Below are 26,560 nucleotides of genomic sequence, written 5' to 3'. Positions count from 1 at the left end.
GACCAACTTAGAAAGTCGTGCAATGCAGGTTAGAGTGCCGTGGACCCAGGCTTGGCTGTGCACGAAGGATTTCCGCCGGAAGTGCACAGAGGCCGGAGTAGCTGCAAAGTCGCGGTTCCCAGCAATGCAGCCCAGCGAGGTGAGGCAAGGACTTACCTCCACCAAACTTGGGCTGAAGAGTCACTGGACTGTGGGGGTCACTTGGACAGAGTCGCTGGATTCGAGGGACCTCGCTCGTCATGCTGAGAGGAGACCCAAGGGACCGGTGATGCAGCTTTTTGGTGCCTGCGGTTGCAGGGGGAAGATTCCGTCGACCCACGGGAGATTTCTTCGGAGCGTCTGGTGCAGAGAGGAGGCAGGCTACCCCCACAGCATGCACAAGCAGGAAAACAGTCGAGAAGGCGGCAGGATCAGCGTTACAGAGTTGCAGTAGTCGTCTTTGCTACTATGTTGCAGGTTTGCAGACTTCCAGCGCGGTCAGCGGTCGTTTCCTTATCAGAAGGTGAAGAGGGAGATGCAGAGGAACTCGGCTGAGCTCATGCATTCGTTATCTGAAGTTTCCCCAGAGACAGAGACCCTAAATAGCCAGAAAAGAGGGTTTGGCTACTTAGGAGAGAGGATAGGCTACTAACACCTGAAGGAGCCTATCAGCAGGAGTCTCTGATGTCACCTGGTGGCACTGGCCACTCAGAGCAGTCCAGTGTGCCAGCAGCACCTCTGTTTCCAAGATGGCAGAGGTCTGGAGCACACTGGAGGAGCTCTGGACACCTCCCAGGGGAGGTGCAGGTCAGGGGAGTGGTCACTCCCCTTTCCTTTGTCCAGTTTCGCGCCAGAGCAGGGGCTAAGGGGTCCCTGAACCGGTGTAGACTGGCTTATGCAGAATTGGGCACCTCTGTGCCCAACAAAGCATTTCCAGAGGCTGGGGGAGGCTACTCCTCCCCTGCCTTCACACCATTTTCCAAAGGGAGAGGGTGTCACACCCTCTCTCAGAGGAAGTTCTTTGTTCTGCCATCCTGGGCCAGGCCTGGCTGGACCCCAGGAGGGCAGATGCCTGTCTGAGGGGTTGGCAGCAGCAGCAGCTGCAGTGAAACCCCAGGAAGGGCAGTTTGGCAGTACCAGGGTCTGTGCTACAGACCACTGGGATCATGGGATTGTGCCAACTATGCTAGGATGGCATAGAGGGGGCAATTCCATGATCATAGACATGTTACATGGCCATATTCGGAGTTACCATTGTGAAGCTACATATAGGTAGTGACCTATATGTAGTGCACGCGTGTAATGGTGTCCCCGCACTCACAAAGTTCAGTGAATTGGCTCTGAACAAGGTGGGGGCACCTTGGCTAGTGCCAGGGTGCCCACACACTAAGTAACTTTGCACCTAACCTTTACCAGGTAAAGGTTAGACATATAGGTGACTTATAAGTTACTTAAGTGCAGTGTAAAATGGCTGTGAAATAACGTGGACGTTATTTCACTCAGGCTGCAGTGGCAGGCCTGTGTAAGAATTGTCAGAGCTCCCTATGGGTGGCAAAAGAAATGCTGCAGCCCATAGGGATCTCCTGGAACCCCAATACCCTGGGTACCTCAGTACCATATACTAGGGAATTATAAGGGTGTTCCAGGAAGCCAATGTAAATTGGTAAAAATGGTCACTAGCCTGTTAGTGACAATTTGAAAGTAATGAGAGAGCATAACCACTGAGGTTCTGGTTAGCAGAGCCTCAGTGAGACAGTTAGGCACCACACAGGGAACACATACATGCACACCTATGAGCACTGGGGTCCTGTGTGACAGGGTCCCAGTGACACATACATATAGGCCACAACCTTATGAGCACTGGGGTCCTGACTAGCAGGATCCCAGTGACACATAACAAACATACTGAAAACATAGGGTTTTCACTATGAGCACTGAGGCCTGGCTATCAGGATCCCAGTGAGACAGTGAAAACAGTGACAAACACCCTGACATACACTCACAAACAGGCCAAAAGTGGGGGTAACAAGGCTAGAAAGAGGCTACCTTCTCACAAGCACTGAAGACGGATTCCTGGACCTGAGGACCTGTAAAGGAAGGGGACTAAGTTCAAGAGTCGTGAAAGAGTCCGGGGTGACAGGAGCCCACTAAACACTACCGGATGAAGGTGCAAAATTGCTGCCTCCAGATGGAAGAAGCTGAAGATTCTGCAACAACGAAAGGACATAGGAACTTTTCCTTTGTGCAGAAGTTGTCCCACTGAGTGTTAGAGGATGCAGAGTTGTTTCGTTGGCGAAAGACCGCAAACAAGACTTGCTAGCTACAAAGGTTGTGGTTGAAGAAAAATGGCGCTGCCCACGCCTAGGAAGGACCAGGATGTCGCCACGTAGGAGAGGAGACAGAGGGGGCTCTCAGCAACACAGACAGCCCACACACAAGAAGGCAGCACCCGGAGAAGCCCTTGAACATGGGTTCAAGAAGACTGAGCACGGCGGTTGTCTCAACACTCCAAAAGAGGGTCCCACGAAGCCGGAGTTCAACTCAGGGAGTTCAGCAATGCAGGACGGGGTGCTGAGGACCTGAGTTAGGCTTTGCATGAAGGATTCCTTGCAAAAGTGCACAGAAGCACTAGCAGCTGCTGTTCACGTGGTGCATAGGATTACTGTCTGGAGAAGGGAGGCAAGGACTTAACTCCTCCAAATTTGGACAGTTGGACCACTGGACAGTCTGGGTCAGTTGGGTCCACCATCTGTGCTCCAGGGCCCCGCTCGTCAGGATGCGAGGGGTCCCAGAGTAACGGTGATGCTGAAGTTTGGTGCCTGCTGGAGCAGGGGGGGAAGATTCCGTCGACCCGAAGGAGATTTCTTCATTGCTTCTGTAGGAAAGTAGCCTCTTTCTAGCCTTGTTACCCCCACTTTTGGCCTGTTTGTGAGTATATGTCAGGGTGTTTTCACTGTCTCACTGGGATCCTGCTAGCCAGGACCCAGTGCTCATAGTGAAAACCCTATGTTGTCAGTATGTTTGTTCTGTGTCACTGTGATCCTGCTAGCCAGGACCCCAGTGCTCATAGTATGTGGCCTATATGTATGTGTTCCCTGTGTGATGCCTAACTGTCTCACTGAGGCTCTGCTAACCAGAACCTCAGTGGTTATGCTCTCTCTGCTTTCCAAATTTGTCACTACAGGCTAGTGACTAAATTTACCAATTCATATTGGCATACTGGTACACCCATATAATTCCCTTGTATATGGTACTGAGGTACCCAGGGTATTGGGGTTCCAGGAGATCCCTATGGGCTGCAGCATTTATGTTGCCACCCATAGGGAGCTCTGACAATTCTTACACAGGCCTGCCACTGCAGCCTGCGTGAAATAACGTCCACGTTATTTCACAGCCATTTACCACTGCACATAAGTAACTTTTAAGTCACCTATATGTTTAACCTTCACTTAGTGAAGGTTAGGTGCTGAGTTAGTTAGTGTGTGAGCACCCTGTTACTAGCCAAGGTGCCCCCACATCGTTCAGGGCAAATTCCTTGGACCTTGTGAGTGCGGGGACACCATTACACTACCTATGTATAGCGTCACAATGGTAACTCCGAACATGGCCATGCAACATGTCTAAGATCATGGAATTGTCACCCCAATACCATTCTGGTACTGGGGAGACAATTCCATGATCACCCTGGTCTCTAGCACAGAACCCGGGTACTGCCAAACTGCCTTTCTGGGGTTTCCACTGCAGCTACTGCTGCTGCCAACCCCTCAGACAGGTTTCTGCCCCCCTGGGGTCCAGGCAGCCCTGGCCCAGGAAGGCAGAACAAAGGATTTCCTCTGAGAGATGGTGTTACACCCTCTCCCTTTGGAAATAGGTGTGAAGGGCTGGGGAGGAGTAGCCTCCCCAGCCTCTGGAAATACTTTGATGTGCACAGATGGTGCCCATCTCTGCATAAGCCAGTCTACACCAGTTCAAGGATCCCCCAGCCATGCTATGGTGCGAAACTGTACAAAGGAAAGGGGAGTGACCACTCCCCTGACCAGTACCTCCAGGGGAGGTGCCCAGAGCTCCTCCAGTGTGTCCCATACCTCTGCCATCTTGGAAACAGAGGTGTTGGGGGCACACTGGACTGCTCTGAGTGGCCAGTGCCAGCAGGTGACATCAGAGGCTCCTTCAGATAGGCTCTTACCTCTCTTGGCAGCTAATGCTCCTAACTTGGTAGCCAAACCTCCTTTTCTGGCTATTTAGGGTCTCTGCTTTGGGGAATTCTTCAGATAACGAATGCAAGAGCTCACCAGAGTTCCTCTGCATCTCCCTCTTCACCTTATACCAAAGGATCGACCGCTGACTGCTCAGGACGCCTGCAAAACTGCAACAAAGTAGCAAGACGACTACCAGCAACATTGTAGCGCCTATCCCTCAGTACGAGGATAAGTTATATACACAAGATATATGTACACAAACCAAATTATGCAGGTAATAGCAAGAAAAGTAATGCAAGCAATGTAAAGTTACAATAGATTGCAATAGGAGCACAAAGGTATAGGGGCAACACAAACCATATACTCCAAAAGTGGAATGCGAACCACGAATGGACCCCAAACCTATGTGAGCTTGTAGAGGGTCGCTGGGACTGTAAGAAAACAGTGAGGGTTAGAAAAATAGTCCACCCCAAGACCCTGAAAGGTAGGTGTAAAGTGCACCTACTACCCCTAGAGAGCACAGAAGTCGTGATAAGTGGATTCTGCAGGAAGAACAAACACCAGCAATGCAACAACAGTGGATTTCTGGACATGAGTACCTGTAAGACAAGGGGACCAAGTCCAATAGTCGCGACAGTGTCAAGAGGGGGCAGGAGCCCAAGAAATACCAGCTGAGGGTGCAAGGAAGCTGCCACTTGTTGGAAGGAGCTTGGAGTTCTGCAAGAAAGAAGAGGACTAGGAACTTCCCCTTTGGAGGATGGATGTCACACCTGGCGATGAAGCTTGCTGAGGTGTTCCCACCCAGAAAGACCGCAAACAAGCCTTGATACCTGCAAGGGTAGCAGATAGGGTTTTTGGGTGCTGCTGTGGCCCAAGAGGGACCAGGATGTCGCCACTTGGAGGAAAAGAGAGAGGGGGCACCAAGAAACGTAGGGATCCCTCACAGAAGCAGGCAGCACCCACAGAAGTACCTGAATATGCACTTGGACAAAGGGTGAACCGGAGTCCACCCGAAGTCACAAAAGGGAGTCCCACGACGCCGGAGGACAACTCAGAAGGTTGTGCACTGCAGGTTAGAGTGTCGGGGTCCCAGGCTTGGCTGTGCACAAAGGAGATCCGGGAAGAGTGCACAGGAGCTGGAGCAGCTGCAAATCACGTGGTACCCAGCAATGCAGTCTAGCGTGGGGAGGCAAAAACTTACCTCCACCAAACTTGGACTTAAGAGTCACTGGACTGTGGGAGTCTCTTGGACAGAGTTGCTGAGTTCCAGGGACCACACTCGTTGTGCTGAGAGGGGACCCAGAGGACCAGTGATGCATTCTTTTAGTGCCTGAGTTAGCAGGTGGAAGATTCCGTCGACCCATGGGAGATTTCTTCAGAGCTCCTGGTGCAGGGTGAAGGCAGGCTACCCCCAGAACATGCACCACCTGGAAAAAGTCGAGAAAGTCAGCAGGATGAAGCGATACAAGGTTGCTAGTAGTCGTCTTACTACTTTGTTGCGGTTTTGCAGGCGTCCCGAGCAGTCAGCGGTCAATCCTTTGGCAGAAGGTGAAGAGGGAGATGCAGAGGAACTCTGGTGAGCTCTTGCATTCGTTATCTGAAGAATTCCCCAAAGCAGAGACCCTAAATAGCCAGAAAAGGAGGTTTGGCTACCTAGGAAGGAGGATTGGCTACCAAGAGAGGTAAGAGCCTATCAGAAGGAGCCTCTGACGTCAACTGTTGGCACTGGCCACTCAAAGCACTCCAGTGTGCCACAGACACCTCTGTTTACAAGATGGCAGAGGTCTGAGACACACTGGAGGAGCTCTGGGCACCTCCCCTGGGAGGTGCAGGTCAGGGGAGTGGTCACTAGTTTCGTGCCAGAGCAGGGCTGAGGGATCCCTAAACCGGTGTAGACTGGCTTATGCAGAGATGGGCACCATCTGTGCCCATCAAAGCATTTCCAGAGGCTGGGGGAGGCTACTCCTCCCCAGCCTTCACACCTATTTCCAAAGGGAGAGGGTGTTACACCCTCTCTCAGAGGAAATCCTTTGTTCTGCCTTCCAGAAACCTGTCTGAGGGGTTGGCAGCAGCTGCAGTGGAGACCCCGGAAAGGCAGTTTGGCAGTACCCGGGTTCTGTGCTAGAGACCCGGGGCATCATGGAATTGTCACCCCAATGCCGCATTGGGGTGACATTTCCATGATCTTAGACATGTTACATGGCCATGTTCGGAGTTACCATTGTGACGCTGTAGATAGGTAGTGACCTATGTACAGTGCACGCATGTAATGGTGTCCCCGCACTCACAAAGTCTGGGGAATTTGCCCTGAACGATGTGGGGGCACCTTGGCCAGTGCCAGGGTGCCCACACACTAAGTAACTTTGCACCCAACCTTCACCAGGTGAAGGTTAGAGATATAGGTGACTTATAAATTACTTAAGTGCAGTGGTAAATGGCTGTGAAATAACGTGGACGTTATTTCACTCAGGTTGCACTGGCAGGCCTGTGTAAGAATTGTCAGATTTCCCTATGGGTGGCAAAATAAATGCTGCAGCCCATAGGGATCTCCTTGAACCCCAATACCCTGGGTACCTCAGTACCATATAGTAAGGAATGATACAGGTGTACCATTAAGCCAATGTGAATTTGTAAATTTAGTCACTAGCTTGTTAGTGACAAATTTGGAAAGCAGAGAAAGCATAACCACTGGGGTTCTGGTTAGCAGAGCCTCAGTGAGACAGTTAGGCATCACACAGGGAACACACACAGGGCACATACTTATGAGCACTGGGGCACTGCCTGGCAGGGTCCCAGTGGCACATAGACTAAAACCACATATATACAGTGAAAGATGGGGGTAACATGCCAGGCAAGATGGTACTTTCCTACACAGTGTGCCAATTAGAATTAGTAAAAAGGGTCACTAGCCTATAGTGACAATTTTAAATGCAGCGAGAGCATAAGCACTGAGGTTCTGATTAGCAGAGCCTCAGTGACACAGTTAGTCACTACACAGGTATACCCATTCAGGCCCCAAACTATGAGCACTCGGGTCCTGGCTAGCAGGATCCCAGTGAGACAAGCAAAAACAAACTTACATATATGTGAAAATGGGGGTAACATGCCAGGTAAGATAGTACTTTCCTACACAACCCCGCCCCCCACAAACGAAGGGACAATAAGGCTAACATTGCCCAAATGAGTCTTCATTGTCTAAGTGGAAATATCTGGAGAGTCTGCATTGGAGTGGGTACTCCCAGGTCTACGTTCCACTATATAGTCCATTCCCTAAAGGGAGATAGACCACCTCAATAATTTAGGGTTTTTACCATAAGTGTGTGGTTTGTCTGAACAATAAAGTGAGTACCAAACAGGTATGGGCTCAACTTTTTCAGTGCCCAGACCACAGCAAAGGCCTCCCTCTCTATGGCAGACCAATGCTTTTCTCTAGGGGTCAACCTCCTGCTGATAAAAACAACAGGTTGACTCTGGCCCTCAGTGTTAAGCTGTGATAGATCTGCCCCTACCCCTAATTCAGAAGCATCAGTCTGGAATATGAATTTCTTGGAGTAACAAGGGCTTTTAAGGACAGGTGCAAAGCACATGGCCTGTTTGAGCTCATCAAAAGCCTTTTGACAGCTAGCTGTCCACAATACCTTTTTAGGCATCTTTTTGCTGGTGAGGTCATTAAGAGGGGCTGCAATGGAGCCATAATTTGAGATGAACCTCCTATAGTGCCCTGTGAGGCCTAGGAAGGCTCTCACCTGGGTTTGAGTTGTAGGGGGAGCCCATTCCATAATGGTCTGGATCTTCCCCTGCAGTGGTGCAATCTGTTCCCCACCTACCAGGAAGCCCAGATAAACCACTTTCCCCTGTCCTATCTGGCACTTTGAAGCCTTGGTAGTGAGCCCTGCCTTTTCCAGGGCCCCCAAACTTTTCCATAGGAGGACCAGGTGATCATCCTAGGTGGAGCTAAAGACAGCTATATCATCTAGATATGCTGCACTAAAGGCTTTTAATCCTTGAAGGATGTGTTCACCAACCTCTGAAAAGTGGCAGGTGAATTTTTCAATCCAAAGGGCATGACAGTGAACTGATAGTGCCCTCCAATGGTTGAAAATGCTGTTTTAGGTTTACCATCCTCAGCCAATTTGATCTGCCAATCCCCTGCAGTCAAATCAAAGGTGCTTAGATACTTTGCAGATGCCAGGGTATCAATGAGCTCATCTGCCCTGGGTATAGGGTGAGCATCAGTTTTTGTTACCTGATTGAGACCTCTGTAGTCTACACAAAACCTCATCTCCTTTTTCCATCTTTTGTGTGAGGCTTTGGTACAAGCACCACAGGACTCGCCCATGGGCTTTCAGAAGGCTCAATCACTCTCAGATCTAACATTTTCTGTACCTCTTGTTTTATGTAGTCTCTGACATGGTCAGGCTGCCTATAAATCTTACGTTTGACAGGTAAACTGTCTCCAGTGTCGATTGTGTGCTCACACCAGGTAGTGGTACCTGAGATTAGTGAGAAGTGGTCAGAGAACTGGTCTAGTAGATTTATGCAGTTGTCCTTCTGCTCAGCAGTAAGCCAATCTGCAAGCACAACTCCCTCCACTAGGCCATCAGTTTCAGTGGTGGAGAAGAGGCCAGGGAGAGGGTCACTCTCTTCTTCCTGCCCCTCATCAGTTGCCATGAGCAGGGTTAAGTTAGCCCTGTCATAATGAGGTTTTAGCCGATTGACATGGAGTACCCTAAGGGGACTCCTGGCAGTGCCCAGGCCTACCAAATAAGTGGCCTCACCTTTCTTTTCTACTGTGAGATGGGGTCTACCCCATTTGTCCGGGAGTGCTCTTGGGGCCACAGGTTCCAATACCCACACCTTTTGTCCTGGGTTATACTGAGTCAGGACAGCCTTCTGGTCATGCCATTGCTTTTGGAGGTCTTGGCCGGCCTGAAAGATTTCCTGGCCTTTTTCATGTACCTCCCTTTCATGAAGGACCTCCCTCCCGTTGTGGAGCGGCGGATGCGAGGGACGGCGGCGAGAGCGAGGCTGGTGGAACGGAGGAGACGGGTGGGGCGTAGAAGCTGAGGCGTCGGTTGAGGTATTCTGGTCCCTTGTTGTGGAGGGCTTTGTGTGCGTGGGTGAGAAGTCGGAAGGTGATCCTTTTGCTGACTGGGAGCCAATGCAGGTGTCTCAGGTGGGCGGAGATGTGGCTGTTGCAGGGTATGTCGAGGATGAGGCGGGCGGAGGGGTTTTGAATACGTTGCAGACGTTTCTGGAGTTTTGCGGTGGTCCCAGCATAAAGGGTGCTGCCGTAATCCAGACGGCTAGTGACGAGGGCGTGGGTCACGGTTTTTCTGGTGTCGGCGGGGATCCAGCGGAAGATCTTGCGGAGCATGCGGAGGGTGAGGAAGCAGGAGGAGGACACGGCGTTGACTTGTTTGGTCATGGTGAGAAGAGGGTCCAAGATGAAGCCGAGGTCGCGGGCGTGGTCTGAGGGGGTCGGTGCGGTTCCAAGGGCCGTGGGCCACCAGGAGTCGTCCCATGCGGTCGGGGTGTTGCTGAGGATGAGGACTTCCGTTTTGTCTGAGTTCAGTTTCAGACGGCTGAGCCTCATTCAATCTGCGACATCCTTCATACCATCTTGCAGGTTGGTCTTTGCGCTGGCGGGGTCCTTGGTGAGGGAGAGTATAAGTTGAGTGTCGTCGGCGTAGGAGGTGATGATGATGCTGTGCTTGCGTACAATGTCGGCGAGGGGGCTCATGTAGACATTGAAGAGTGTCGGGCTGAGCGAGGAGCCTTGAGGGACGCCGCAGATGATCTCGGTGGGGTCTGAGCGAAAAGGTGGGAGGTAGACTCTTTGAGAGCGGTTGGAGAGGAAGGAGGCGATCCAGTCCAGGGCCTGGCCTTGGATCCCGGTGGAGCGGAGGCGGGTTATTAGGGTGCGGTGACAGACGGTGTCGAAGGCAGCCGAGAGGTCGAGGAGGATGAGGGCGACTGTTTCACCGTTGTCCATCAGGGTTCTGATGTCGTCTGTGACTGAGATGAGGGCGGTTTGAGTGCTGTGGTTGGCTCGGAATCCGGATTGTGAGGGGTCGAGAAGGTTGTTGTCTGCAAGGAAGTTGGTAAGCTGTTTGGTGACGGTCTTCTCTATTACTTCGGCAGGGAACGGGAGGAGCCAGATGGGGCGGAAGTTCTTCAGGTCGCTTGGGTCAGCCGTAGGTTTCTTTAGTAGGACGTTGACTTCGGCGTGTTTCCAGCTTTCGTGGAAGGTTGCCGATGAAAAAGAGGAGTTGATGATGGTCTGGAGGTGCGGGGCGATGATGTTGTCGGCTTTATTGAAGATGAAGTGTGGGCAGGGGTCCGAGGGGGCGCCGGAGTGGATTGAGTTCATGGTGGTTTTGGTCTCTTTGGTTTTGGTCTCTTCAGTGTTGATGTGGGTCCAGGCGTTGAGGGTGATGGCTGGGGGTGTGGGTTCAGTGTTGATCGGCTGGGTCTGGTGTCCGAAGCTGTCGTGGAGGTTGGTGATCTTGCGATGGAAGAAGGTGGCGAGTGAGTTGCACAGGTCTTGTGAGGGCACGATGGTGTTGGCGTTGGGGTTGGAGAACTCTTTTACGATGCTGAAGAGTTCTCTGCTGTTGTGGCTGTTTTTGTCTAGTCTATCAGTGAAGAAATTCCTTTTGGCTGCGCGGATCAGGTGGTGGTGTTCGCGGGTAGCGTTCTTGAGGGCGGTCATGTTGTCAGCGGTGTGGTCCTTACGCCAGGCTTTCTCGAGGGCGCTACAGGTTTTCTTTGATTCCTTAAGGGTGTCAGAGAACCAGAGAGGTTTTTTGGTGTTGGCCTGTCTTGGAGGGCGTCTGAGGGGAGCAAGGTTGTCTGCGCAGTTGGTGATCCAGTTCGTGAGGCTGAGGGCTGCGTCGTTGGGGTCGGTGGTGAAGGTAGGTTGGTTGTCAATGAGCGTGGAGAAGAGCTGTTCTTCGGGGATTTTGTTCCACTGTGGGATGGGTTGAGTGCGGAGGTGGCGGGTCTCGCGTCGGAAGGTGAAGTGGACACAGCTGTGGTCGGTCCAGTGTAGAGCGGAGGCGTGGTTGAAGGAAACGTGTTTGCTGGAGGAGAAGATGGGGTCTAGCGTGTGTCCGACGATGTGGGTGGGGGTGTTCACCAGTTGCTTGAGGCCGAGGTTGGCGAGGTTGTCGAGCAAGGCGGTGGTGTTGGGGTCGTTGTTCTGTTCTAGATGGAAGTTGAGGTCGCCGAGGAGGATGTAGTCTGGCGAGGCGAGGGCGTGCGGGGAGATGAAGTTGGTGATGGATTCGCTGAAAACGGGTCGCGCGGTCCGGGGGGGGCGGTAGATGAGTGATCCTCTGAGGGTGGTCCTGGGGTCGGTGCGGATCTGGAAGTGCAGGTGTTCTGCGGCGAGGGGGGTGTCTTCGGTGGAGGTGGTGACGCTGATGGAGTCTTTGAAGACGATGGCGATTCCTCCTCCTACTTGGTTGGTGCAGTCTTTCCTGGAAATCTTGTAGCCTTCGGGGATGGCTATGGCGATGTCTGGGGCCAAAGAGGCGTTCATCCAGGTCTCCGTGATGAAGGCGACGTCCGGTGCTGTGGAGTCCAGGAGGTCCCAGAGTTCAACGGCGTGCTTGTGGACGGATCGAGCGTTGACCAGGATGCATTTGAGGTGGTTGATGGCGCGTGGGCTAGTGGTCGTGGTAGTTTCGTGGTGGAAGATATGTTTGCAGGTGTGACATGCGAAAGGTCCATGGGTACGTTTCGGGTTAGCTTGGAAGCAGGTGCTGGAGCGCCCTGGGTTGAGGGCGTGGCGGAGCAGCGGGGTTTGGGAGTGCTGAGGATCAGGGGTCGTGGCGCTGGGCAGAGGAAGGTTGGGAAGATAGGGGAGGGGGGGTTGTAGAGGTGGGTGAGGGTGAGAGGTAGAGTGAAAGGATAGGAAGATAGGGGTGGTTACAGAGGGGGTGGCGAGTGAGGGGGAAAGATAGAGAGATAGGTAGATAGGTATATAGGAGGAGGTGGTGAGTGAGTGAGACAGATAGAGAGATAGAGAGATAGGTAGATAGGAGGAGGTGGTGAGTGAGGGAGACATATAGAGATAGAGGTAGATAGGGGTGATACAGAGGGGGAGGCGAGTGAGGGAGAGAGACGAGACAGGAGCAGGAGGACAGGCATGGGAAAAACCAGGGAGCAGGTAACAGAGGAAAAGGAGCCGAAGAGGAGCCGAAGAACAGAAGACAGAAGACCACAGAAGAAGAGGAGCCGAAGAACAGAAGACAGAAGACCACAGAAGAAGAGGAGCCGAAGAACAGAAGACAGAAGACCACAGAAGAAGAGGAGCCGAAGAACAGAAGACAGAAGACCACAGAAGAAGGTACAGAAGAAGAGGAGCCGAAGAACAGAAGACAGAAGACCACAGAAGAAGGTAAAGAAGAAGGGGAGCGCAGAAGACAGAAAAATACAGAAGAAGGTGAAGAAGAGGAGCGCAGAAGACAGAAAAATACAGAAGAAGGTGAAGAAGAGGAGCGCAGAAGACAGAAGAGTACAGATGAAGGTGAAGAAGAAGAGGGGCGACGAGCAGCAGAGGAAAGAGCCAAGAAGAGGGGCGACGAGCAGCAGAGGAAAGAGCCAAGAAGAGGGACAGAGAAGAAGAGGCACACGCAGGTCGCGGTGCAAAGGAGAGAGAGAGAAGCACACAGATGAAGAGAGAAGACGGGGAGCAGGAGGGAAAGAAGAGTACAGAAGAAGACTACAGAAGAAGAGCGCAGAGGAAGAACAGAGAAGAAGAAAAGAAGCAGGAGAGAGGGTGAGTAGCGCGGGGCAGGGCGAGGGGCTGGGTGGTGGGGGGGGTACTTACTGCGAGGTAGCTGGGCTTCCTAGGAGGTCTCAGGAACCTGGGCTGGAGGAGCTGCAGCGGCAGGGGGAGCGACCTACCCTTGGGTCAAGGGTCGCTACCACTGTCGCGCAGCGGCCGCCATAAGAGGGAGGTGGGGAGGGGTCAGCTGGGGGCGGGGGACGGGAGTGGGGCGACGAATGGGACCTGGGGGGGCGGGGCGTGCAGGAGGTGGCGGCGGGAAAGTGGAGGGAGGGGGGACAGGTAGAGGGGAGAAGAGATGGGGAGGGGGGGTTAAGGGTGGTGTGGGGTGAGTTTTAGGAAGTTTAGGAGTTAGGGAGAGAGATAGGAGGAAGGTTGGGAAGATAGGGGAGGGGGGTTGTAGAGGTGGGTGAGGGTGAGAGGTAGAGTGAAAGGATAGGAAGATAGGGATGGTTACAGAGGGGGTGGCGAGTGAGGGGGAAAGATAGAGAGATAGGTAGATAGGTAGATAGGAGGAGGTGGAGAGTGAGGGAGACAGATAGAGAGACAGAGAGATAGGTAGATAGGAGGAGGTGGTGAGTGAAGGAGACAGATAGAGATAGGGGTAGATAGGGGTGATACAGAGGGGGAGGCGAGTGAGGGAGAGAGACGAGACAGGAGCAGGAGGACAGGCGCGGGAAGAACCAGGGAGCAGGTAACAGAGGAAGAGGAGCCGAAGAGGAGCCGAAGAACAGAAGACAGAAGACCACAGAAGAAGAGGAGCCGAAGAACAGAAGACAGAAGACCACAGAAGAAGAGGAGCCGAAGAACAGAAGACAGAAGACCACAGAAGAAGGTACAGAAGAAGAGGAGCCGAAGAACAGAAGACAGAAGACCACAGAAGAAGGTAAAGAAGAAGAGGAGCGCAGAAGACAGAAAAATACAGAAGAAGGTGAAGAAGAGGAGCGCAGAAGACAGAAAAATACAGAAGAAGGTGAAGAAGAGGAGCGCAGAAGACAGAAGAGTACAGATGAAGGAGAAGAAGAAGAGGGGCGACGAGCAGCAGAGGAAAGAGCCAAGAAGAGGGACAGAGAAGAAGAGGCAAACGCAGGTCGCGGTGCAAAGGAGAGAGAGAGAAGCACACAGATGAAGAGAGAAGATGGGGAGCAGGAGGGAAAGAAGAGTACAGAAGAAGACTACAGAAGAAGAGCGCAGAGGAAGAACAGAGAAGAAGAAAAGAAGCAGGAGAGAGGGTGAGTAGCTCGGGGCAGGGCGAGGGGCTGGGTGGTGGGGGGGGTACTTACTGCGAGGTAGCTGGGCTTGCTAGGAGGTCTCAGGAACCTGGGCTGGAGGAGCTGGAGGAGCTGGAGGAGCTGCAGCGGCAGGGGGAGTGACCTACCCTTGGGTCGCTCCCATCTCCTTCTGAGTTTTTCAGGGAGTCCCATGACCATACCTTTGACAGTTTTATTAAACCTCTCAACCAGACCATTTGTTTGTGGATGGTAAGGAGTAGTGAACTTGTAAGTTACTCCACACTCCTTCCACATAGCTTTGAGGTATGCAGACATGAAGTTACTACCTCTGTCTGACACCACTTCTTTGGGAAGCCCACCCTGGAAAAGATTCCCAGGAGGACCTCTGCCACTGCAGGAGCTGTAGTGGTCCTTAAGGGTATAGCTTCATGATACCTACTGGCATGGTCCACTACGACAAGGATAAGCCTATTGCCTGAAGCTGATGGAGGGTCAAGGGGGCAAACTATGTCAACACCTACCCTTTCAAAGGGCACCCCAACCACTAGAAGTGGAATTAAGGGGGCCTTAGTTGTGCCACCAGTCTTGCCACTGGCTTGGCAGGTCACACAGGAGCAACAAAACTCCTTAGTGTCCTCTGACATGTGAGGCCAGTGATACAATGGAACGAGTCTGTCCCAAGTTTTACTCTGGCCAAAATGCCCAGCCAAAGGAATATCATGGGCCAAAGTCAGAAGAAACTCCCTATACTGCAACGGAATGACCAACCTCCTGTCAGCTCCAGGTTTAGGGTCCCTTAACTCAGTCTAGAGGAGATTATCTTCCCAATAGACTTTATGGCTATCAGTGATATCCTTGCTGTCTTAAACCCTCTAGGGTGGGACAGGTCTGCTGTGCCACACTCAGCTCTTCCTTAGCAGGCCCACCTGTACCCAAAAGCTCAGCAGTGTCTGCTGCCAGCTCATCTGGTGTAGGTTCTGCACAGGGAGAGGATTCCTCTTCTACAAAGGGAGAATCTTCTGGAGAGGGAGGGATAATGGGCAAGGAGTTACCCTTTCTACCCCTAGCTTTTGGGAGCACTTGGTCCATTGTTCCAGGATCCAAGCTTCCATGTCCCTGTTGCCTCTGGGCCTGAGCCCTTGTGAGAGCAAAGATATGCCCTCGAATGCCCAGCATTGCTGCATGAGCCTCCAACTCCACTTCAGCCCAAGCTGATGTTTCCAAATCATTGCCTAGTAGGCAATCTACAGATAAATCAGTGGCTACCACAACTTTCTTTGGACCAGTTACCCCTCCCCCAGTTGAGATTCACAACAGCCATGGGGTGGCTAAGAGTGTTTTTATGAGCATCAGTCACTTGGTACTGCTGACCAAGTAGGTGTTGATCAGGGTGAACCAGTTTCTAAATCACCATAGTGACACTGGCTCCTGTATCCCTGTAGGCCTCAACCTCAATACAATTTATTAGGGGAAGTTGCTTGTACTTACCCATATTAAGGGGACAGGCAACCAAGGTGGCAAAGTCAAAAACACCGTCAGAGACTAAAACAGCCTCTGTGGTCTCCCTAACAAGACCAACCCCAAATACATTACCAATGATGAGCCCAGCTGCACCCTTTGATTGGCTATTTGTAGTATTTTTCCTACCACCACTGCTATTACCAGGGGCACTAGAGGACGCAGTTGGGGTTGTGGTAGTGGGAGCCTTGGTGTTTTTCTTTGGACAAGTGGAATCACTTGCCCAATGGCCTTTACTTTTCCATAAATAACACCATGGCTTCTTTTGATTGTGGGAAGAGGATTTGGACCCCCCCCCCCAGAGGATTTTTGTGGGCCTGATGAAGACTCAGAATGTTTTTTATCTTTGTTCCCATCCTTGTCAGAAGACTTACCATCCTTCTTCTTGCCATCCTTATCACCACCCGTATTAGCTTTTTTGCTCTCTCTTGTTCTGACTCTATGTGTGCCTTCTTTCCCAATTCTTGAGTAGAGGTCAGATCTGAGTCTACCAAGTACTGATGTAACAAATCAGACACACAATTATTCAAAATAAGATTATATAGGCTTTCATAATCAGTCACCTTACTGACATGTAACCATCCCTCCCAAGCCTTCACTGAACAGTCTACAAAGTCTGTCCAGTCTTAAGAGGACTCTTTAGTGTCTCTGAACTTTATCCTGTATTGTTCAGTGATTGAGCCAAATCCATCTAAGAGTGCATCTTTCAAAACTTTGTAGTTGTTGGCATCACTCTCTCTGACAGTAAGGAGCCTATCCCTACCTTTCCCAGTGAAAGATAGCCACAAGATAGCAGCCCACTGCCTTTGAGGGACCAACTGTACCATACAGGCCCTCTCAAGTGGAGCAAACCACTTGTTTATGTCATTCCCCTCCTTGTAAGGGGGGGCAATATTGTGCAGGTTTCTTGAATCTGTTTCTCTTACAGGATGACTATCAGGAACACTGCAGCTGCCACCATGGAGAACTAAATCCAACTTCTGTCTTTCCCTCTCTACAGCTAGAGACTTCCTGTCTAAGGCTAACCGCTGCTGTCTCAGCTTCAGTCTGGCCTCTTTCCACCTCAGCTTTCTGAGTTCCCTGTCTAGGGTGTTATCCACAGGGTAGGAGGCTTGGGAATTCTCTGACACAGAGGTAATGTGGGAATTGGCAGAAGTGGACCTGTCTCTAACTGCCTGAACTCTAGTTATCTAGCCTTTTGGAGTGAAGGGTGCCCTACTGATGTGTGACCCTCTCCCACTACCAGCTTCACTAGAGGGCCTGTTAGCTGACAGGTCTTTGGATGAACCCTATCCAGAGTCCTCAGGGCCCTCCCCTGATTCTACCTGTGTACCCTCCTCCTCTACCTCCTGATCCTGGGATGGGCCAGACTGGTTCTGTTCACTTTCTAGGAGAAGGCTAAGGAGAAGATCTTTTGTAGGGTTCTTACCAATACTTAAACTTCTTTCCATGCAGAGACCCCTCAAACTTTTGAAGTTTAAACTGCCATACGTTGTCTGGACATCTTTGTGAGTGGCCTCTGCTATTGACATAGTTGCAACAAAGAGTTTAAGATAGAGAGAAAAAAGTTTAGAAACTTTTAAAGACGAAAGAAAAACTTTTTCAAACTTTTCAAAAACTTTTTCGAAACTTGGTAGAAAGTTTTTAGAAAGAGAGTTAGATTGTTAAGGTTAACTGTGTATATTTTTAAGTATTTGGAATATGTCTTTCTTATGAAAAGCACCAATGACAAAGTGGTAAAGCAGTTACAAGTACGTATCCCACCACTGCATCACCAATGTAGGAGGCTGGCCTGGCTTATGGTGGGTACCTGATGGTACTTACACCTTGTGCCAGGTCCAGTTATCCATTAGTAGATTAGTAGTGTTCTAGCCGCTTAGGCTGGTAGAGGTAGCTATAGCAGAGCAGCTTAGTCTGAACTAGGAGACATGCAAAGCTCCTACTATACCACTTATATCATATAGGTACTTATACATAAGAAACACAATAGTCAGAGTTACTAAAAATGACAATGTGCAAAAAATATCTCAGAGGATATACTCCCTTAGGAGTTAAGTAAAATACACAAAATATACACATAAACCAAAATCAGGTAAGTAAAACAGTCAGAAAGTAGAGGAAACACTGTAGAATACAATAGGATGCAATAGGCCTTGGGGCAACACAAACTATACACTAAGAAAGTGGAATGCGAACCACGAATGAACCCCTAGGCTAGGGTAGTGTGAGGGTCGCTGGGAATGTAAGAAAACACTAAGGGTGTCAAAGATACCCCATCCAAAGACCCTCAAAAGTAGGAGTAAAGTGCTACTACTTCCCCAGAAACACACTAAACTCGTGATAGAGGATTCTGTAAAGACCACAACAGACTGCAAAGCACTGAAGATGGATTCCTGGACCTGAGGATCTGTAAAGGAAGGGGACCAAGTCCAAGAGTCATGAAAGTGTCCAGGGGAGGCAGGAGCCCACTAAACCCCAGATGAAGGTGCAAAATGGCTGGCTCTGGATGGAAGTAGCTGAAGATTCAGCAACAACGAAATGCTCTAGGAACTTCTCCTTCATGCAGAAGATGTGCCATGGAGTTTTGCAGGACGCAGATTTGTTCCTTTGGAGAAAGATCATAAACAAGCCTTGCTATCTGCAAAGGTTGCAGATGAAGAAAAATGGTTCTGCCTGGGCCCAGGAAGGACCAGGATGTCGCCACTTGGGAAAGGAGACAGAGGGGGTCCTCAGCAATACAGGGAACCCATACACAAGAAGGCAGCACCCAGAGAAGTCCAGAGAAGTCCTTGAACATGGGTTCAAGAAGGATGAGCATGGCAGTCATCTCAACACTACAAAAGAGGGTCCCACAAAGCTGTCAGGGAGTTGAGCAATGCAGGGCGGAGTGCTGGGGACCTGGGCTAGGCTGTGCATGAAGGATTCCTTGCAAAAGTGCACAGAAGCCCTAGCAGCTGCAGTTCACCCAGTGCACAGCATTACTGTCTGGAGAGGGGATACAAGGACTTACCTCCTCCAAATTCAGACAGTTGGACCACTGGACAGTCTGGGTCACTTAGATCCATCACCTGTGTTCCAAGGGCAACGCTCGTCAGGATGAGAGGGGTCCCAGAGTACCGGTGATGCTGAAGTTTGGCGCCTGCTGGAGAAGGGGGAAGATTCCATCGACCCACTGGAGATTTCTACGTGGCTTCCAGTGCAGGATGAAGGCAGGCAGCACCCAAAGCATGCACCACCAGGAAGCAGTTGAGAAAGCCACAGGATTAGGTACTACAATGTCACTGGTAGTCTTCTTGCTACTTTGTTGCAGTTTTGCAGGCTTCCTGGAGCAGTCAGCAGTTGATCCTTGTCAGAAGTCGAAGAGAGAGGTGCAGAGGAACTCTGGTGAATTCCTACAAGTTGTTATCTGAGGAACAGCCCACTGGAGAGACCCTAAATAGCCCTCAGAGGAGGATTGGCCACCTAGTCAGATAAGCACCTATCAGGAGGGGTCTCTGATGTCACCTGCTGGCACTGGCCACTCAGTTGCTTCCAGTGTGCCCTCACACCTCTGGATTCAACATTGCAAAGGTCTGAGACACACTGGAGGAGCTCTGGGCACCACCCCTGGGGTGGTGATGGACAGGGGAGTGGTCACTCCCCTTGCATTTGTCCAGTTTCGTGCCGGAGCAGGGACTGGGGGTTCCCTGAACCGGTGTAGACTGGCTTATGCAAGGAGGGCACCAACTGTGCCCTTCAAAGCATTTACAGAGGCTGGGGGAGGCTACTCCTCCCCAGCCCTTAACACCTATTTCCAAAGGGAGAGGGTGTAACACCCTCTCTCAGAGAAAATTCTTTGTTCTGCCTTCCTGGGACTGGGCTGCCCAGACCCCAGGAGGGCAGAACCCTGTCTGTGGGGTGGCAGCAGCGGTAGCTGCATAGAAAACCCGAGAGAGCTGGTTTGGCAGTACCCGGGGTCCATAGTGGAGCCCCAGGGATGCATAGGATTGGCACCCCAATAGCAGATTTGACATGGGGGGGCAAGTCCATAATCTTAGACATGTTGCATGGCCATATTCGGAGTTACCATTGTGACGCTACATATAGGTATTGACCTATATGTAGTGCACGTGTGTAATGGTGTCCCTGCACTCACAAAGTCTGGGGAAATTGCCCTGAACTATATGGGGGCACCTTTGCTAATGCAAGGGTGCCCTCACACTTAGTAACTTTGCACCTAACTTTCACTAAGTGAGGGTTAGACATATAGGTGACTTATAACTTACTTAATTGCAGTGTAAAATGGCTGTGAAACAACATGTGCCTTATTTTACTCAGGCTGCAGTGGCAGTCCTGTGTAAGATTTGTCTGAGCTCGTAATGGGTGGCAAAAGAAATGCTGCAGCCCATAGGGATCTCCTGGAACCCCCTATATCCTGGGAACCTAGGTACCATATACTAGGGAATCATAAGGGTGTTCCAGTGTGCCAATTAGAATTGGTAAAAATAGTCACTAGCCTATAGTGACAATTTTAAAGGCAGAGAGAGCAGAAGCACCGAGGTGCAGAGTCCCCTATCTCGACTTTACTGTCTTTCTGGGGTAGTAGGGTAACTTTACTCCTACATTTCAGGGTCTTGGGGTGGGGTACCTTGGACACCCTTAGGGGCATATTTATACTTCGTTTGCGCCGAATTTGCGTCGTTTTTTTCGACACAAATTTGGCGCAAAACTAACGCCATATTTATACTTTGGCGTTAGACGCGTCTAGCGCCAAAGTATGAGCAATGAGCGTAATTTTTTTGCGTGAACGCCTTCCTTGCGTTAATGAGATGCAAGGAAGGCGTTCCCGTCTAAAAAAATGACTGCGACGCAAATGCGTCGTATTTATACTCCCGGGCAAAAATCACGCCCGGGAGTGGGCGGGTCAAAAAACCCCGCATTTGCGCCACTTTTTAACGCCTGGGTCAGGGCAGGCGTTAAGGGGCCTGTGGGCTCAAAATGAGCCCAGAGGTGCCCTCCCCTGTCCCCAGGGATCCCCCATGCCACCCTTGCCCACCCCAGGAGGACCCCCAAGGATGGAGGGACCCATCCCAGGGACATTCAGGTAAGTTCAGGTAAGTGATTTTTTTATTTTATTTTTTAAATTTTTGTGGCATAGGGGGGCCTTATTTGTGCCCCCCTACATGCCACTATGCCCAATGACCATGCCCAGGGGACATAAGTCCCCTGGGCATGGCCATTGGGCAAGGGGGCATGACTCCTGTCTTTACTAAGACAGGAGTCATTTAAATGGCGTCTGGGCGTCGTAAAAAATGGCGCAAATCGGGTTGAGGCGATTTTTTTGCCTCAACCTGACTTGCCCCATTTTAAGACGCCCTAACGCCATTTTCCCCAACGCCGGCGCTGCCTGGTCTACGTGGTTTTTTTCCACGCACACCAGGCAGCGCCGGTCTGCTAGCGCCGGCTAACGCCATTCCATATATACGGCACCCGCATGGTGCTTCAGAATGGCGTTAGCTGGCGCTAAATTTTTTGACGCTAAACTGCGTTAGCGCAGTTTAGCGTCAAAAAGTATAAATATGGGCCTTAATGTTTTCTTACACTCCCAGCGACCCTCTACACACTACACTAGGTCTGGGGTCCATTTGTGGTTCACATTCCATTTTTGGAGTATATGGTTTGTGTTGCCCCTAGGCCTATTGTCCCTCATTGCATTCTATTGCTTACCTGATTTTGGTTTGTGTGTATATTTTGTGTATATTACTTACCTCCTAAGGGAGTATATCCTCTGAGATACTTTTGGCATATAGTCACTAAAATAAAGTACCTTTATTTTTAGTAACTCTGAGTATTGTGTTTTCTTATGATATAGTGCTAAGTGATATAAGTGGTATAGTAGGAGCTTTGCATGTCTCCTACTTCAGCCTAAGCTGCTCTGCTATAGCTACCTCTATCAGCCTAAGCTGCTAGAACACTACTAATCTACTAATAAGGGATAACTGGACCTGGCACAAGGTGTAAGTACCACAAGGTACACACTATAAGCCAGGCCAGCCTCCTACAAGGAGGGCACCATCTGTGCCCTTGAAAGCATTTACAGAGGCTGGGAACACCTATTTACAAAGGGAAAGGGTGTAACACATTCCTCCCAAAGGAAATGCTTTTTTCTGCCTTCCTGGGACTGAGCTGCTCAGACCCCCAGGAGGGCAAAACCCTGTCTGTGAGGTGGCAGCAGCTGTAGCTTCATTGCAAGCCTCAGAGAGCTGGTTTGGCAGTACCGGGCGTCCACATTGGAGCCCCCAGGATCCATGAATTGGCTCCCCAATACCAGATTTGGAATGGGGGACAATTCCATGATCTTACATGGCCATATTTGGGGTTACCATTGTGAAGCTACATATAGGTATTGACCTATATGTAGTGCAAACGTGTAATGGCGTCCCCACACTCAAAATGTCCCAGGAATTGGCCCTCACACTTAGTAACCTTTCACCTAACCTTCAGTAAATGAAGGTTAGACATATATGTGACTTATAAGTTTCTTAAGTGCAGTGAACATTTCTGTGAAATAGTGTGTTCACTATTCACGCAGGCTGCAGTGGCAGTCCTGTGAAAGCGTTTGTCTGAGCTCCTTATAGGTGGCAAAAGAAATGCTGCAGCCCATAAGGATCTCCTGGAATCCCAATGCCCAGGGTAACTTGGTGTCATATACTAGGGGCTTATAAGGGGGGGTCCAGTGTGCCAACTGAAATTGGTAAATTAAGTTACTGGTCTATAGTGAGATATTTAAAAGCAGAGGGAGCATAAGCACTGAGGTTCTGGTTAGCAGAGCCTCAGTGTCACAGTTAAACACTACTGACAACACACACATTAGGGCTCAAACTATGAGCACTGGGGTCCTGGCTAGCAGGATCCCAGTGAGACAGGCAAAACACACTGACAGATAGGGTTTTAACTAGGATCAATGGGGTCCTGGCTAGTTGGATCCCAGTGAGACAGTAAAAACACACTGATACACTCACAAACAGGCCAAAAGTGGGGATAACCATGCGCGAAAGAGGCTACTTTCTCACAATGAGGAGTACATAGAAATGTAGTGATGATGTCAGGTATGGCAGACCATAATTTACGAGACACTTTTCTTTCAGTAGCTCATAGTCAGCTTGAATTCAAAGCTTTGGCCCATTGCCGGATATGCACTCTCAAGGCTGTTGAAGAATTACTGACACTCGATCTGTGTGGGGCCTCTCAGCGTGAAACAGTTTATGTGTTTACTTGCAGATTAATATAGCTTGAACCAGACCTACTGGCACAACAGGGCGCTTCACATGTGAGTATGTTGTATATCATATATGAGGTGTACAATTTATTGGTGTTAGAAGCTGGTGTATACACATTATGAGATATAAACGAGAGCATAGAGGCAGATGGCAGCCTCCTTGGTGGCGTAGTAAACAATACAACAGGGGCCAATGGGCTATAGTCAGTAGAGTTTGTCTTCACCAACTTCAGGATGGATTCAGCGAACTACTGGGCAAGATTTGCAAGGCCTTAGCGTCACCGGAGCATCACTTTTTCTGACACTCCGGTGGCGTTATTCACTGCACCATATTTACAAGGAGGCGTTAAGCCACTTTTTTGTGGCTTAACGCCTGCTTGCAAGTATGGGCCCCTCCGACGCAGTTTTCTGAGGCAGGGGGCCTGCAATGGGTGTTGCTGTGGGCATTCCACTGCAACACCCATTGCTTATGACGCTGCTCCATATTTATGAGAAATTGTAAATATGCGGCAGCACCAAAAACTAACGCCACCCAAGGGGTGGTAGTACAAGGAGGAATACTTTTATTCCTCCGCCTTTTTGCTTTTTCTATGTGTGCTGCGTTCTGCAGTACACATAGAAAGTGGAAAAAGCCATTGAAGATTGTTTATGTGCAGGAAGGTGTCCCTACCTTCACATAAACAGTCATTCAAAAATGACAATTTGGTACTACAGCACACATAGAAGTCTCAAATCGCCCAGGTATTGTTTACACGCAGGAAGGGACACCTTCCTACACATAAACATTCACACCCCTCAAAGAAGACACCTTTGCAATATGGTGCAAGGACGGCTACGTTGGTGCTGGCAGCTAAATTTAGCACGAGCGCAGGGGGAGACACATTGGTGCTCTGTATTTTGTAACTATGGCGCATCCCTGCATCTCAAAAGTGCAGCAGCGCAGCACTGAAAATTTTGTCGCCATGCTGTGCCACTTTTTTGTAAATCTGGGCCACTGTTTTAGATGCAGTTTGTTCGAAACAACAAGTTCTTGGCAGAGCTTTAGGAGGGATTACTTGATATACATATATGGTCAATAAATACGTTAATTACTAGTACAAGCTGTCTGTCTTGCACTGTCTTGGAATATCTGAGGAAGCAGCTCAGACAAAGGCATTGTAGTAGTCACTAACCTTATAGTTTTTTTTTTTCTAAAAATATTCTTTTATCACTTGGTAGGGTCTTGGAGTATCAGTGGGGTGTGACTACAAGAACTTTAAAATGTTTTTTAAGAGCTTTCAGTTTTACACTTTACTTCTCTAGGTCACGTTAAGGTTAATTTCAGCAGCCTTTGGTCATCATTACATGACATTACTACCCCTTCCTCAGACTGAGTCCACACTCACCAGAGACAGAATAAATGGTGACAACACTGAGGACCAGAAGAGGGCAAACACTCTTCACCAGCATGATGGAGGCTCTGAAAAAAGAATGAAAATATTAGTTTCCTCTGAACTGGGCTTCTCCAACAAGTAGCTCTGGAGTTACCAGTAGCTCTCTGGTACCCATGAGTAGCTCTTCTGTGCACAGCTCGGCCTGCTAACTTAGAAGCTTTTGCTTGTTTGAATTATTATATCTATATGAACTTTGTGTATTGAAGAAAAAAATTTAAACTTGTCTGATGCAGCCAGTATTAGAATTCTACTAATGTAAGTAGCTTTTTCTACAGAAAATTTTGGAGACCCCTGCTCTAGACTGAGCTGTTTCATTCTCCATCTCGCAGTAACACAGGGCTCATATGAATACTATTACCCACATTTTAAACATTTCATTGATAATAAACACCAGAGTAAATGAAGAATAGGGCTGGATTTGAGGAACAAAAATATACACTCTGTGTAGCATCATGAAAGTTTAAGCAGCAATGCTCAGAAAAGAGCAGCATTTAAAAGGAGATGGGAAGGGTACGTCCTCAAACTGCTGTAAAAAGTGCTTAATACAGAATATTGTTTAGCAGTTGTGAACGACATGAAGCCTTAACTAGTAATAAGTCCACAAATGTTTCTTTACTTGGAGCCTAGTAGCTCATAGTAGCAATTGACTCTCAGTGTGGCGAGGCTGAGCAGTGCAAGCCTACTCAAGGGGAGTGGTGTGGGCTCGTAATCTGGAACTGAATATTTCTTCTCTGAACCAGAAAATGCACATATCTCTTTCACTCACAGGAGCAAAGAGCGGATTACTTACTTTGAAGTGTTAGTATTTATGGTCAATCATAAAATCAAAACTAACATATATATATGAAAAGTGCAGACAAAAACAATACATTGCATTACCATGTTTTTCATCCTGACAGTCTGAAAAGACATCTAGGGCAGAAAGTAAGAAAAGTGGGATGCATCCAACGCAGTTCCACTTTTCTTGTGGCCCCTGCATCCCCCTAAAGCCACCATGTGTGCGCTGTATTTAAGATATGGTGAACCATGGCGGTAGTTAGAACAAGATTGTCAACATTTTTTACGCTATTGTGGTGCTTTGCTATATTAGGGTAAAAAATGTTGACGGCAGTGTAGCAAACTGGAAGGAGGCCCATTGATTTAAATGGTTGTGCAACGCATGATTGCGCAATTTTGTAAATATGACACGGGGAAAAGACCACCCTAGCGCCGCCTTAGCATAAAAAAAAATATGCTAAAGCAACACTAAAGTGGAGCAAGGGGCTCTTAAATATGCCCCTGAGGTTTTCTCAGTTCACTTCGATGAGCAACTCAGAGCAACACAAGATCATGTTAAAAGGTTCAAAAGAAGAAATTATCAAAAATAGGCCTGGGCAGAGTTCATGGAGGCCTGCTACACGTGAAGTGAAGAAAATACTCTGAAAACTCCACCTAACTCCACGTGAGTGGGCAGAGTTGTGATTGGCAGCCTGTTTGCACAGATTGGTGTGAGTCACGCATGTGGGCATCTTGTTTTTCCTATTGTGTGCCAGGTGCTGGGCCTACTTTTCAATCCATACTTTGTCTGAGACATCCTTACTTTATCCAACTTACCCTCCCAGTTTTACATTTATTTCCGTAATGTGTGTATTTTATGTTTTTCCCTCGTTTTTTATTTTGTGAAGCGCCGCCTCCACTCCATGCTGGCAGCAGGCAGCAAGCCCAGGAGTAAGTGCGCATGCCGTAGCGTCGCTGCTCTGGGGGAGGTTACGCCATTGCAGCTGCTGCCTTACTGGGGTCCAGCGCACTCAGCAGCAGCTGACGCACCGCTGGGCCGATATCCTTGATCGGGAGAGGGACCTGCTCAACCTGCTGGATGTCCAGGTGGCTTGGTGAGTACAAATATTTAAGTATTACTCATTTTGTTGTGTCCTATCCTATAATGCAAATTTTTGTTTCAAATAGCATGCTGCTTACGCTCAGAGGTAAATTAAGTTCACGCAACGTAAGATTACAAATATTGTGTGATCCAATTTGACTGAGCCAGATGATCAGTGCTACCTAGTTCCACTTGTTGCTGTAGGCACTGCCTTGAACTGATTATTTAAGAAGTTATGCTGACTTCTCTGTCCTCCTGTCACTAAGATATTGGTACTGTGGTAGTC

General features: G+C 49.5%; 1 protein-coding gene across 1 annotated transcript in view; it reads right to left on the bottom strand.

Annotated features, from left to right (window-relative positions):
- LOC138286786 (CD5 antigen-like) overlaps positions 1–26,560 on the bottom strand; it is an 800,618-nt gene that overhangs the window by 676,895 nt on the left and 97,163 nt on the right. Inside the window, exon 2 of the mRNA XM_069227284.1 lies at positions 24,369–24,442. Coding sequence (XP_069083385.1) covers positions 24,369–24,432 — 64 coding nt within the window. The 5' untranslated portion in view covers positions 24,433–24,442. The remainder of the gene's footprint in view (positions 1–24,368; positions 24,443–26,560) is intronic.

This window comes from Pleurodeles waltl, chromosome 3_2 (genome assembly GCF_031143425.1).
Source record: "Pleurodeles waltl isolate 20211129_DDA chromosome 3_2, aPleWal1.hap1.20221129, whole genome shotgun sequence".
NCBI classification, from domain to species: Eukaryota; Metazoa; Chordata; class Amphibia; order Caudata; family Salamandridae; genus Pleurodeles; species Pleurodeles waltl.
Note: the sequence above shows the minus strand (reverse complement) of the source record. Positions and strands in the feature narration are given on the sequence as shown.